The sequence below is a fragment of the Marmota marmota genome, unplaced genomic scaffold, assembly GCF_001458135.2.
Source record: "Marmota marmota marmota unplaced genomic scaffold, marMar, whole genome shotgun sequence".
Taxonomy (NCBI): domain Eukaryota; kingdom Metazoa; phylum Chordata; class Mammalia; order Rodentia; family Sciuridae; genus Marmota; species Marmota marmota.
Window position 1 is genome coordinate 3363369 of NW_025999960.1, and position 15381 is coordinate 3378749.

The window sequence follows — 15381 nt, forward strand, 5'->3', positions numbered from 1 at the left end:
TCGTGGTACTGCGATTGAAAAGGGGCACTCTATCACTGAGCTACATATCCCTAGCTCTTTTTATTTTTTGAGATAATGTCTCACTGAGTTGTCCAAACTGGCTTTGTAATTGCCATCCTCTTGTCTCCTGAGTTGCTGGGATTATAGGTGTGTGCAATAGTGCCCAGCTGAACTTTACTCTTAACTAAATAATTACTTCACTATTTCCATCAAGATGTCTACTTTACCATGGCCAAAACTGAAAGCCTGATTTGTTCCTCCAAGCTTGTTCCCCCCATATCTCCATCCATCCATCTACTTTGCCTAGTATAAAAACCTTGAGTAATCTTTTATCTCTCTCTTTCCTTCTCATTCAATTATCCAATCCATGAGCAAATATTATGAAATGTACATTCAAACATATATTCAGAGACTACTTACTTCTCTCTTTCTCTTAACTCTCTACTCCATCTTCTTCTCTTGCCTGGATGACTGTGATATCCTGCTAACCATTTTCCTTGCTTTTGCCCTTGTTCCCCATAATCTATTCCCCATACAGCAATCAACATGATCCATAAAAATGTCAGATTTTGTCACTCTTCTTAAAACTCTCAATGGACTCTTACCTCAATAAAAGCCAAAGTCCTTACTATAGTAGGGCCCTATGGCCTGGCTCCAGCAACAGTCTGCCCTCATCTTCCACTATTCTTTACCCACTCTTCTCCAGCAACACTGGCATGCTGCCTTTCTGTGAACAGGACTAGCATGCTCCTGTCAAAATCTGTTCTGTCACCTGGAAATGACTTCCTGTAGGTGTACAAATGGCTTACTCTCTGTGGCAGGCTATTTTGTAAAAATGGTTCAAACAATATTTCTAGTTCCACGCACTCTTCTAGTACTTTGCCAACCTCCCATTGAGGGGTAGAGTCTACCCGTCTCCTTGAACCTGGGTAGGCTGCTGAAAATGCTCACATCAGAGAGTAACAAACTGTTCCCACAAATAGCCAGATAAATATTTTTAGGCTCTGCAGACCACAGTATTGTCCTAACAACTCAACCCTAGCACTGTCGCAAGAAAACAGTCATGATAACACATACGGGAATAAGTCTGACTTTTGTAATACAATTATGTTAATAAAAACAGATGGATAGATTTGGACAGGAAGACATGTTTGCCTAAACCCTGACCTAATCAAGTAAAATGCAACAGCAGTGACAAGTAACCAAGTGACTTTTGAAGCAAGCCTAAAAGTGGCAATACAGCTTCTACCTCTCTTGCTGGTCAAACATCTTGGAAGCCCTGAAGTAATATATAAATCTGGCTAACCTGAAGCTTCCATGCTGTCAAAACCAATTGGAGAGACCATGGAGACACAAGTAATATGTTTGTCTAAAAAATTGTAAAAACTAGACCCAGGAGGTCAAGGTTGACTGCAATGTTTCAGCCCAAGCTATGAGTAAGGCTATATTTGATTTTAATCTTTAGGCTTCAAACCTCTCTAGTGCATGCTGAGAAGAGAACAGGGGCAGCCCTGCCAAAATCTATCCAAATCACATATTTGTAAGCAAAGTAATTATTCTGTTGTTTTAAATCAAGGGCCAATAAACCACAGTGTTTATGTTAAATCCAATCTGCCACCAGTTTTTTTTTTTTTTTTTTTTAATACACCTTCTTTTGCTAACTAGANTTTTTTTTTTTTTTTTTTTGGTGGGGGTGGGGTGGTGGGGTGGGGTACTGGGGATTGAACTCAGGGGCACTCAACCACTGAGTCACACCCCCAAGCCCTATTCTGTATTTTACTTAGAGACAGGGTTTCACAGAGTCACTCAGCGCCTTGCTAAATTGCTGAGGCTGGCTTTGAACTTGTGATCCTCCTGTCTCAGCCTCCGGAGCTGCTGGGATTACAGGCATGTGCCATTATGCCCGGCTCCTGCCACCAGTTTGGTAAATAAAATTTCACTTCAAACAAGTCACACTCTTCATTTATATATTGTCAATAGATGTTTATCTATTACCCAACAACAGAGCTGAATAACTGTGACGGAATCTGTATGCCCACAAGACCTCAAACATTTACTATCTGATCCCTTATGGAAAAAAATTGCCATGCCTTGTTTTAAGCCAGTAAGTAATACAAGCATGGGTTGTTTTTTGTTTTTTGGGTTTTTTTTTTAATGAATCAACAGATAATCAAAATGTTCCTTTACTTCCTTAAAGTCTAAATAAACATTGCTTTAGAAAAGTCTTCCTCTACCTTTCTATTAAAAAATGGTGTTTTTCTCATCCTTTAAATGCTATCAGAATGCTACTTCTCTAAAAAGTCCTTTTTTGTATAGACAAGCAATTAAAACCTCGCATCACTATATACTTGGACAATATAGAGATATGCATTATTAGCTCTAATTTTATTTCATCTCTAGGTTGTAAACTACTCAAGGGCTGGTACTTTATTTCAGAAACCTTAAATAGTCAAGTATAACATGCATTGAACAATATATTATTTGGGGCCAAAATAAATGGTGATTGATGAAAACAAAAGGAAAAAAAACTATGACGCTAAACATTATAACAGTGGCTTTACGCTGCTGGGAGCTGTACTTGGCAGAGTTAATTTTACTTCCCCTCCCTTTACTTGTCATTCTAAATTCTAAAGAAAAGCCTCACCTAAATGATTAAGATGTTAATTAGTAAATAAACTTTTTGTAGGTTTATAGAACCCAACATCTGATGCCCTTCAGATAATGTCAGAATGTGTAATGTCCCTCTTTATTCTAGTCCTGTGCATCAACCAATACAAAGTATTAAACTGCTATGAGGTTTACCTGCAGAAAAGTAATATGTTTGTCTAAAAAACTGCAAAAACTAGCCCCAGGAGGTCAAGACTGACTCCAAAGTTTCAGCCCAAGAGGTGGGGGAGAGTGGGACATAGACACATGCCCTGAATTACAAAGACCCCATTCAATACACTCTGCCTGCCCACTCTCCTTTCTTTCCCACCCTATAAAAGCTCTTTGTGTACCTGACTTTCCCAAGATGATAGACTCCACCAATTTTCTCTGGGTCAGTCCTTAAACAAACTGATTTCCTCCATATTAACTCTCATCTCATAAGTATTGGCTTTTGAAGGGTGAGCAGGCAGACTTAGGTTCAAGAACAGCATCAGTATACCAGTAAAAATGTCTTTATGTTTCACATCACTGAATATAAGACTAGGAGAGAACTAAGGTAGATTTAGTTAAATTTTATATATATATATTAACAAGAATTAAAGTACTATGTATATCTGCATAGAATAAGATATAAACTTAAACCAGGCGGGGTGGTGTATGCTTGTAATCCCAGCAGCTCAGGAGGCTGAGATAGGAGGATCATGAGTTCAAAGCCAGCCTCAGCAATAGCGAGGCACTAAGCAACTCAGTGAGACCCTGTCTCTAGATAAAACACAAAATAGGGCTGGGGATGTGGCTCAATGGTTGAGAGTCCCTGAGTTCAATCCCTGGTACCCCACACCCCATACGCCCCCAAAAAGACATAGACTTAGATAAACCTGATGAATACCTGGATTTGCTAAACGGAAAACTGCTTATTCCTAATCTTGGGAAATAACTGTATAATGAAAGGCTGCACATGGCAGGATCCTTTCAAGACCCTGCATTCAATTTAAAGCTGTTTTTATTATAACAATAAGCAATGAATTACTGTGCTGGTACTATAAATGAACTCATGTGACACATTTACTATAGTCAATAAAGATTATAGAAGGGATGATGTGAATTACTATTGCTCCAGGTTACTTCAAGTTGTTTAGCATAGTGCATGGCACATCAGTATTTGCTGAATGAATGAAAGAATGAGAAAGAAAACAAACAAACAAAAAATCTTGGGTACAGGACCTAGATTTAGTTCATCTCTTGATCTAGCCTGAAGTTCTCTTTTTAGTAAACTATACAGAGACTTCCAAAATCAACATAAAGATTTACTTTTGTTGGGGCTGGGGTTGTGGCTCAGTGGTAGAGTGCTCACCTAGCATGCATGAGGCACTGGGTTCAGTACTCAGCACCACATAAATGTAAAATAAAGATATTGTGTCCACCTAAAACTTAAGAATAAATGTTAAAAAAAAAAAAGATTTACTTTTGTTGATAGGCTTTTCTGAACATAGTAAACCACAAAATCACAGTTCACACTGTTTTTTTAAACAGTTGCCAAATATTCCCTTAAAGGTTTGTAGGTTTCTTGAGCACATATTCAAGCATTTACAAGAAAAGCTTGCCAAAAGTTGTATGCAAAGTGAAGAAAGATTTTCTATGCTGCAAATAATAGATGTAATTTTTTTTCTTAAATGCTCTTCCTACAAATAAGAAAAATAAGGTATATTTCTAATCTGGAAACCATGAATTCAAAAATATTATTGCTTTCTCATTTTTATTATTTTGGAGTACTGGGGATTGAATCAAGGGGTGCTTTACCACTGAGCTACATCCCTTGTCCTTTTCATTTTATATTTTGAGACAGGGTCTCATTAAGTTGCTTAGGCCTTGCTAAGCTACTGCAACGGGGCTTGAACTTGCAATTCTCCTATCTCAGCCATCCAAGTCACGGGGATTACAGGCATATGCCACCATGCCCAGCTGCTTTCCCAGTTCCTATGGCTGTCCTCAAACTTGCAATCCTCTTGCCTTAGTCTCTCGAACAGCTGGGATTTCAGGTATGTACCAGAACCTACCATTGTATTTTAATACTCTGTTGTTATCCCTTAATATTGCTATTACTAATAATATCTCATCTCACCTTTCCACAATAAAATAACTAAAAATTAGAGTTGTAATATTATGACCAGATTGCCACATTTAACTAAATTACTTTAGCCAAAAGATGATAACAATGCTGTCTGAACCTGTCCCAGTTAGAGTGAACAAATATCTTCATCTCTCTGGACCCTTTTAGGCAGTTTGGCTAGAATTTTTAAAATTAATTATTTATTTATTCTTTTTCCATTTTCCTTTTTTTTCCCCCTCTTTTATTGTTGGCCAGAGTTTTACAATTCACTTTTCCATATTCTACAGTTCTCAGGCTCCATGGCCTCTCCCTCATTATTCAAATTAAAAAAAATTATTCAGAAGAGCTGGTCAGTTTGCCTTCCTTTATCCCTCCCCCTCCTTTCCTTTTGTCTCTTCTCTCTTTCCCTCTTTTAATAAACATTTATTTTATTCCATGCATTACGCCGACTTTGGCAACTAATTAAAGAAACCATAAAAATAATCCCTTCCTTCAGAGAGCTCACATTCTAGTAGGAAAAACAGACATATAAACCAACAATTACAAAACATTATGATCAGTGCTACAGTGGAGTGTGTTCAAGATGTTACAGGGAGAAGAAAAAGTACCTAACTACTACTGCTTAAGAGATGATTTTGCACCTGAACAGACAAGAATAAGAAACAGAAGTATTATAAACAAGCAGCTCGGGCTGGGGATGTGGCTCAAGCGGTAGCGCGCTCGCCTGGCATGCGGGCGGCCCGGGTTCGATCCTCAGCACCACATACAAAACAAAGATGTTGTATCTGCCGATAACTAAAAAATAAATATAAAAAAAAATAAAAAAATAAACAAGCAAGCATTTCTTCATTTAATAAATGATTTGAGCATTCAATGATTTGTGCAAAGCTAGGGACCTAGCAAGGAATAAGAGAAACTGTGTCTGTCCTAGTGGTACTTACATTATTGCAGGAAATATAGAGGCATCTACATAATTAGTTACGTAATTAATTATTTAATTGTAACTGGGACAAGTGCTACAAAAAGGTGCAATGTACCAAGAGACCTGTTAGAAAGTTAAGAGGGCAGTGGAAAGGAATGGCTTCTCTAAGGACATGTTTAAAATGAAATCTTAAAGATCAATTAGAATTCACTAGGTAAAGGAGAAGTAGAAGAAGAAAAACATCAGCATAAATAAGAGTGATAGTGTGAAGAATGGGATGGGGCTGGGGATTTGGCTCAAGCAGTAACGTGCTCGCCTGGCATGCGTGGGGCCCTGGGTTCTATCCTCAGCACCAAATAAAAATAAAATAAAGATGTTGTGTCCACTGAAAACTGAAAAATAAATATTAAAAAATTCTCTCTCTCTCTTAAAAAAAAAAAAGCGTAAGTACTTCTTATCTTAAAAAAAAAAAAGAATGGGATGGATAGGAGCAGAAGACCAGTTTGACTGTAGGAGTCCAGGTAAGCCATCTTGGTAGTTTGGGCTAAGGTGGGTGTGTGGAAACAGAGGAAGCAGATAAATAATTAATTATATAGGGGAGAGGGAGAAAAAGAATTTTCAAGGACAACCTTCAGATTTTGGCTTAGGCAACTAGGTGGATGGCTGTACCATTCACTGTCCAAGATTAATGGGAAGGACTGTGAATTCAATTTTAGACATGCTAAGCTTGAGATGCCAGTGAAATATTCTAGCTAAAAGGTTAAAGAAAACAGGTGGGGCCCATGAGCAACGGCTGAATTAGTCCCAATCCTATGATTTTACAGTAAGGCATAAACTTAAATGAGTCAAAATAAAGCCTTACTTTCATTATAATATCAAACCTCTGAGTGCCATTTTCAGTTATCCATTTCAAATTTAAATACTTGTTTAGTATATAAAAAGTATGTAACAAGTATCTCCCCTTTTGCTCTGAATGTTGCAAGATGGACATCTGAATAGTTGTCTTCTGCCAACATTTTACCTTTTACTCTTTGCTCATCATTCTACTCTATCTTTCTTTGTGATCAAAGTAAACTGCAAACTTACAGCTTTATAGATTGCAAAGAACTTTATAGTAGTTATTACACTTTTAATTAAAACATCATTTGTCAGATTATTTTGTTTAGGACAGATATATAAAATGGAATATTTATATTTCATATAACTTGCTTAAAAAGATAGTGATCATTTCTTCTTCCTAAAAATTCCTAGGTACCATGCATTCTTATTAAGAATAAGATCTATCTACTAGAACATTATATGAATAGTCATAGATGCCAATATTCAGGTTACCTCAAAGAGAGCTGAAAATGGGACTGGTGGGAGACAGTGGAAGAATTTTGGCTCTGTTCTGCAATGCTTAGTTCCATTTAAAACAACAAGTAAAGCTAAAGTGAACATGTCAATGTTGATATGTGTTAATACTATGTATTGAGTATATGAACGTTGGTTGTACTGTTCTGTTTTACGATACTTCAAATAATTTTTTCATAAAAATCTCTGAACTGGCAACCAAGACATAAAAAGCAATTAATTTAGAAACAATTTCACCTGTCACATATTTATTTTGTATTATATTTGCACTCTACTCAAACATATGGAATTTTTTATATAACCAACTTCATTGCTTTGTATTCTTAATTTATTTGTGAAATTAATGACCTCTATGAAAATCACCACTGTTACTTAAAAGAGGAATGACTAATATACAGAAGGCAATAACTTGGAGTGGGATTTTGCTAAAGGCAAGATAAAGCTTTATAACTTTAGGCAAGAATAAATTATAGCTTAATACAAATGCACTTACTAATAAATCAAAGACAAAATTAAGGGCAATAAATCTATAACTCAAACACAAACTGGTTTAATGGGATGCTTTTGAAGATTTTCCAGGAGTACAAGCAAATCCTTTTAGATTTGTAGTTAAAAAAAAAAAATGCCATGTGGTATTTAACCACCAAAACGCAGTCTTTTCATTTATTTTTTTAGAGGAAAATGTTTGTTCCTTTTATAAAACAACCTCAGAAACAAGAGGTTAAAAAAATACCAAAGACAATCAAAGAATTTGATAACTGCTTTAAAGATGAATGCTTTTCAGACAAAAACAAAAGCTATCATGGACATCTATTCATTCATTTAATTGACTAAGAGAAAATACACCAACTGTGGCTTTTTGTTCAAATGATTACAGATTAATACTGTAGGAAGAGCCTACTTTTGGACATTATTCTGATTTCTCACAAAATAATTTATACTTTGAAATATCTTACTAAATTAAGAAGATTAAGTTCTAACCTCTATTCACATTCTTATATATTTTTCTATTGCTTCAGTTGGACACTCTTTTCCTTAATACCTCTCTATTAATTTGCTGGTGTAGGCAGCTGATAAATTATTTTTGCCACTGCTGTCTGTTATCTATTTAGTCAGAGTCCTCTAAGTCTCCCAAAGATAACTAATGATTGTGCTCTACCCACTATCTATATACTCTTTCCACCAAAGATAAAACTAAGCATTCACAGTATTCATTTCCAACAAAATGTCAACTCCGGTTATTTTAGTATTGGATAAGTTTGGGGAAATACATTTTGCTCTGTAAAGAATCAAAATTGAAGTGCTAAGTGCTTTAGGCATCAGTTCTTACAAAAAGCACCATGCTTTTCCTTTCCCTTTCCTGGAGCAACCTCAGACTGCAAAGTTTTTACTGTGATATTACCAAGGGTTAAATGTACCCCATATCATTTCTTTTTTTTTTTTTTTTAAAGAGAATTTTTTTAATATTTATTTTTTAGTTTTCGGCAGACACAACATCTTTGTTTGTATGTGGTGCTGAGGATCGAACCCGGGCCGCACGCATGCCAGGCAAGTGCGCTACCGCTGGAGCCACATCCCCAGCCCACCCCATACCATTTCTGATGCAAACCAAAATATAGTTTTTCTCTAGAGAAAGCAGCAGGGGAGTGGGGAAAAAAGTAAGCTAGAAAGTAAAAATGCTCAGGGGTTGGCCTCAAATATTCACTGCATGACTTTGGGCAAGTTACTTAATCTCCATAAAATGTGAACAAGAATTCACTGGGTACATGTAAACATGTATGTGAAAATAACACACCTTGAAGTACCTAGCAGGCATCTACTAAATATTAATTTTCTTTTCCAAAAGTATCAGATCATAATGGGATTTTTTTTATGTCTTCCAGTTCTCTTTTTAAATTCTCAAAAAGAACTATACCTATCATAGCGTCTCAGTTCATCATTAATCTTTTCTGTGTCTATCAAGACTGATGTCTCATTTGCTCAGTTTGGGGCCTCTTGAATTATGTAATCACAGAGTTGATAGAGGTTCAAAATAGTATCCAGGCTTCTAAGAAGGACTCTTCCTAAAGTGATCAGAAAACTATGACCTACTTTATTTTTAAGAATCTCTAAAGGAAACTTTTAATCACCTCTGGTTAACTTATATTGATTACCATTCTTTATAACAAATTCATACTCATGTCTAAACGAAGTATTTAAGTTCCTTTCCATCTTCATGTTGTCTGTGAAAATGACAAATGATAGGCCCTCCACACAACATTTCTTAAAACATAAAAACTGAAACCATGTTTCTTCTATCAGGCAAACAGAGTAATTTCACTGTTTATCAAGGCATCTCTGTATTAGTACAAACCTACAACATAGCTTAAAAATGGGCTTTGGGGGTCTGTTGTATAAACTTGTTAGATGTGAGAATCCTGGGCAAGTAACTTCTCTGTACTTCAGTTTCCAAATCTATAAAGTATGAACGATAATTAAATGAAATAACATAGACATTCAAAATATAGTCATTATTGCCATTTAGTAAAATAAAAGGAAGGCTGAAGAGAGAATGAAGGTGGGGGGAACATACCATATTCACTGCATCTTGATCAAAGGGATTCCATTCTATATTCTGAGGGTAGTGGGCCAGAACTTTGGATTTGAATGTTCTTCTCAAAGGACTCTGGTCAAAATTTTCACCTAAAACAAATAATTAATAATTGGTTAATATCTAGAACCTTTTCCAAATCACATTATAGTTTTATATTTATTTTGCAGAGTATTTACTTATAATGTTGAAATGTGATTCGAGTTCTACTTCCAATAATCTGAGTTGTAAAATTCCCAGTGGATAACTGGCAAATTGTTAATAAGAGAACTGAATTTAAAACTTTAGAATCTGTGAGGCATCAGGATTTCGAGTTCAAAGCCAGCCTCAGCAACTTAGCAAGGCCTTAAGCAACTCAGCAAGATCCTGTCTCTAATAAAATACAAAAAGGGGCAATGGTTAAGTGCTCTTGGGTTCAATTCCCAGCATCAAAAAAACAGAAACGCAGAAATGTCAGAATCTGAATTTTAAAAACAGTAGTTTTACAATTAATACTAAAAATCAAGTGTAAAAATAATCTCTGCTATAATATAATCATTGCATTCATTTCAATATATGATAATATAAATCTCTTATATGGAAACATTTAATTTACTAAAGAAACATCCTGATTTAAGCTAATCATATTTCTTATGATCTATATCTATATATTCATACACAGATAGACCCAATGTTACAGTGCACACAGGAGGCAATTTTGTTTGAATTTCTAAAACAAACAAACAAACAAAAAACCCTCTCTAATATATGTGATTTTATATATAGACTCTTAGGTAATATAAAACCTAAGAGTCTTATATATTTTTCTATTGCTTCAGTTGGACACTCTTTTCCTTAATACAAAATTAGAAACATCACTGCTAAAAGGGGCTGGGGATGCAGAGCAATGGTACCATGCTTGCTTAGCAACTGTGAAGTTCTGATTCCCCAACTACCATCGGGAGTTTAAAGAAAAAAAAAAAAAAAGAAACATTATTATTGAGTTATCTAATTTAGTGGACAGAACACATTAAACACATTAACCTTTTTTAAACAATGAACTATTCTAAGTTAAATTCATCACCTGATAAAATTCTGCAAAGATTAGACTATATTTTATGTAAAAAATTCAATAACAGCTGTCATATCAGTTCTTTATCTCCTTGACTAAATTAATTCCCATAAGACCTGTTATTCCCAAATGCCTTAGTTTCATAAAATGTTTTAAGATGAATGGATCTTAAATTTCCAATGTCAAAAAGTTGAGATCAAGGAATTAGAAACTTGAAGCAATTTCTTCCTGTCTCCTGTGTTTTTCTACTTTCAAAGTTCTAATTAAGTGCAAAATACTAGCTGTTATAGCAAAATATAAATGCCATTTACCAGTATTTGCATAATTAAAAATATCACTAGGCAATCTGAATTACAAGTCATACTCTGACATCTTGTGACTCAATTTCCATTTTGGGTAAAAATATGAATAGTTATTAAAACACCTTTGAGTGCAAAACTTAACAGATCACAGAAGGAGGGAAAAGTCACACTATAAAATCTTGTTGGAGACTGCAATATGAAATACATAGGAGCTTTTATGAATAAGGGCACATAATTTAAATGTATTTACAGAGGCAATTAAAGTGCTGTTTCTTTTTAAAAAATATTTATTTATTTACTTTAGTTTTAGGTGGATACAATATCTTCATTTTATTTTTATGTGGTGCTGAGGATCGAACCCAGTGCCTCACACATATTAGGCGAGTGCTCTTACTCTGAGCCAAACCACAGCCCTACAGTACTGTTTCTAATTGAAGTATTTGGTTAATGATCATTTTCCTTTGGATTTCTCTGATTTAGGCAAGTACTACATCCCTACATCTTTCCATTCCACACTTCAGTTTCTAAGAGTAGACAGCTTTCACCTCCAGAAGAGAAACTGTTAAAGAACAGAAACCCCTAAGAAGAGTTCATCAATTTTTGCACCATGATCCAAGGTTATATAAATACCAAAAAGTCAATGGAGACATGGGAAACTATCCATCAGTCAATGTAGCTAAAAGTTCAGAACCAAAGTCAAAGTTCAGAACTGTTGACTTCAGGGTAAATGATGTCCTTAAGCTGATATAAAATTTTAATGTGAACACAAAATTTACTTTACTTTAGGGCTAAGAAAAAGCAAAATAAAACAAAAATTCCCTTCTGATTCTAAAAAAACTATGCTGCTGACTCTGCTACTGATGCAGCAACAAGCATATTTTGAGATAACATAGAGTCATAAGAAACCCTTTCCTATGCCCACCATCACAGACCAGAAATGCTTGATTTTATCATCCATAAATTTTAGTAAAATATGAAACACTATAACAGTGGTAGAAAGAGCACATAATCCAGGATATAAGTCCTTGCAACACTTACCTTTTAATGATTTCCTGCCTGTTTTTGGTAAAAATAGTGATGTTATCTTTATTCATATATCAAGTTAATAATGAGACAGAAGATATATCAGAAAAATCATAAAAGTGCATTCTCAATATAATTGTTCTATTACCTAATGCTACAACTTCTTGAGGATCATCGAAGCAACAAGAGATTACCTCCAAAATTATAAAAACATAAAATACACAAAACAGTAACTCAAGTATAAGAAAACAAAACCACTGCCACCACCACTATCTCTACCACCATCACCACCTCTACCACCATCACCACCTCTTAACACCATTAAAGAGGGAGCAATAGGAAAGATCATTCTTAAATATACAGCGGTCTTGGCAAATATTATTTTGAAGGAAATGAGGGAAAGAATAAACTTTTCTGAAATTCTAATATCACTGTTAGGGATTCAGAAATGAGTGGATGCAGTACCAGCCAGAGAAGAATATCTAGGAAGAACAACCTACTCTTCACATTTTGAATGTATGTTTTATAAAACTAACTTCGAATTCACTGCTAGGACTAAACAGAAAAAATGACTAGGTCTGAAAATCTGGATTCCCAGGAAATGGAATTATATATAAATATCCTTCAGTTAAGCTAAAGTTTATCTTTTAAAAATTATACTTAAACAAACAAGAATTATAAATTTGTAGCAATAGTAATATTCTTGAGGGTACCTGGGTTCAATCTTGGCGACTGACTTGCCAAAAACACTCCAAAAAATGAGCTTACATATTAATAATATCCTTGCCATAATTATATATAGATTGAGTAGTATTACTAAATAATCAACTAAATTTAAGATGCAATTAAGCCTTCTCTCCTAAGAAAGTAGGAAATATATGCCAAGACAGCTTAAAGACTAGTGAATACATTTTTTCAAGGCCTGAAGCAAATGAGGTCTTTATGAAAATTAAGATGCAGACAAGAGAACAGAATACAAAATAATATCTTTAGATGATCTCTCCAAACAAAACTAAATAAGGAAATGCTTATAATGGGCTTGGGGTAAATTACAATAAAGATTTCTAGTAACCCACCCTTTTTTTTTAACTATTATTTTTACCTGAAGTCGTATTTGTAGCTTCTTGGCTCTTGCTATGACGATCTGCTTCTAGCCATTGGTACAAAACTACATAATGTAACAGAAACAAAAAGCTTTATGAACAAAGAAAAACAAAAAAGCAAAACTGACTTCGAAGAATGGAAAATGAGAATAAAAAATTAAACAAAAACAATTAAACAAGACATTAACATCAAAAAAGTACAGCTTAACACCAGTAGAATGTAGCTTATAAGCTATTAGTGATAGGAAAGCAAAAGAGAACAGGCAATTTTAACCTAATAGTGAAAAGACATTTAAATACCAGTAACAATTATTTGTATGGGGAAAAACCACACACATCCTCTCCAAAGACTAATTTCAAGGGCAGGGATTGTGGCTCAGTGGTAGAATGCTTGCCTAGCATGCGTGAGGCACTGGGTTTGATCCCTGGCACCACATAAAAATAAAAATATATAAAATAAAGGTTAAAAAAACAGACTAATTTCAAGAGAAATATCAAGAGAAGAAAGCTAATGCTTCTATAGTGAGATATAATAATAGTAAGACAAAATGGTCAATTTTAAAATTGTATTCCAACCACTGCATACCTAGAATGGCTGAGGTCCAAAAAACTGACAATACCAAATGCTGACAAGGTTGTGAAACGACAAACTCTCTTATTGTTAGTGGGAATGCAAAACGGTACAGCCACTTTGGAAGACAGTTTGTCAATTCTCCTAAGGATAAACATAGCTTTAAAATAATATAATCCTATAACCCCAATCTAACCATAACTAAAACATCAAATTCTAAAAGAAATAACTTATAATATACCTGATATGTACTCGTCAAAACTGTCAAAGATATCAAAAACAACAAAAGTCTGAGAAAGTGTTTAGTTAAGAGGAATCCCAAGAGACACAATGACTGAATATAATGTGGCATACTGGATGGGATCTTCCAAGAGAAAAGGGATATTAGGTTAAAAACTAAGGAACTAACTATTTTCTCAATATTTTTGTTTATTTAAAAATTCTCAAGAAAAACAAATATATTTGAAAAATTATATTCCAAAGTCAGGTGTGATAGGCATGCCTTTAATATACGGCAGCAGTGTTAGGCAACTATACATCCTGGCATCAAGAATAGAATACAACAGATTATTTACTTGCAAAAATAACTTTAGCAATGAATCCACGATCTAGAGTTCTCTGATACTGTAGAATAAAGAAGTCTTTGCTCCAGCCCATGTTAATCAAATTATTCCTTTTGTAATAAAATATGAAACAAGAAAACTTTTAAAAAGTCATTATTGTGGGCTGGGATTGTGGCTCAGCGGTACAGCGCTCACTTAGCACGGGTGGGACCCGGGTTCAATTCTCAGCACCACATAAAAATAAACGCATTGTGTTGTGTCCATCTATAAAAAAAAAAAAAAAAAAGATTCATTTTCTCTCTCTCTCTCAAAAAAAAAGTCATTATTATACCTGATATAATGAAAGTATGCATTTTTTTAGGTTTAGTACTATATGTTCAACAATACTTGTAAATTATATTTATTATTTAAAAATTTTCATATTTTATTAGTACTGGGGATTGAACACAGGGGCATTTTACCTATGAGCTACAACCCTAACCCTTTTTATTTTGGAACAATTTTTAGGGTCTCCTAAGTTGCCCAGGCTGGCTTTGAACTTGGGTGATCCTCTTACCTGGACCTCCCAAGTAGCTGGGATTACAAGTGTCATTTTTATTATTCAAAGAATATTGAAGTGATTTTCAAATAATAAGCACAGCCTAGAAAACAAGATTCTAATTTTGAATAAATATGCTAATCTAATAGCCTATATCCAATCATAATTTCTGAGCAAAAGTTTTCTCATATATCCAATATAGACTTTTTTCTATTACAATAAGAACACATAATTATTATTAGATATCTACCTTCTACGAGAATCATTTATTCAATATATTTCTGGGAGACCATATTAATATTAGTACTCATGCTGTATTTTATCATACAATATAAGGCCAATCTGCCCCTATTTCTAATTAATGCATTCTGTGCTAAAGAAACATCCAAGAGAACAATACTTTGCCTTCAGGAACAAAAGAAAGTCACTTACCATTAAAATATTTATAGTGACAACCCTACAGAGCTGTTCTAAGATGATTCATACTGAAACTTTTCTGCTACATAACTCAAAGAAGTAGTTGTCTGCTCAGAGCTAAAGGTAGACCTTTTCTTCCATTTCTATTAACTAATTTTTGTTGTCAAAATCTCTTTCTAAAATTTTATA

General features: G+C 34.4%; 1 protein-coding gene across 1 annotated transcript in view; it reads right to left on the reverse strand.

Moving 5' to 3' along the window:
- Nucleotides 1-14331, reverse strand: part of Dennd5b (DENN domain containing 5B) — a 115250-nt gene extending 100919 nt beyond the window's left edge. Inside the window, exons 1-3 of the mRNA XM_048802439.1 lie at nt 14250-14331; nt 13103-13168; nt 9607-9716 (exon numbers count right to left, since the gene is read on the reverse strand). Of these exons, the coding sequence (XP_048658396.1) occupies nt 9607-9716; nt 13103-13168; nt 14250-14331 (258 nt within the window). The remainder of the gene's footprint in view (nt 1-9606; nt 9717-13102; nt 13169-14249) is intronic.
- Between the last annotated feature and the right edge of the window lie 1050 nt (nt 14332-15381).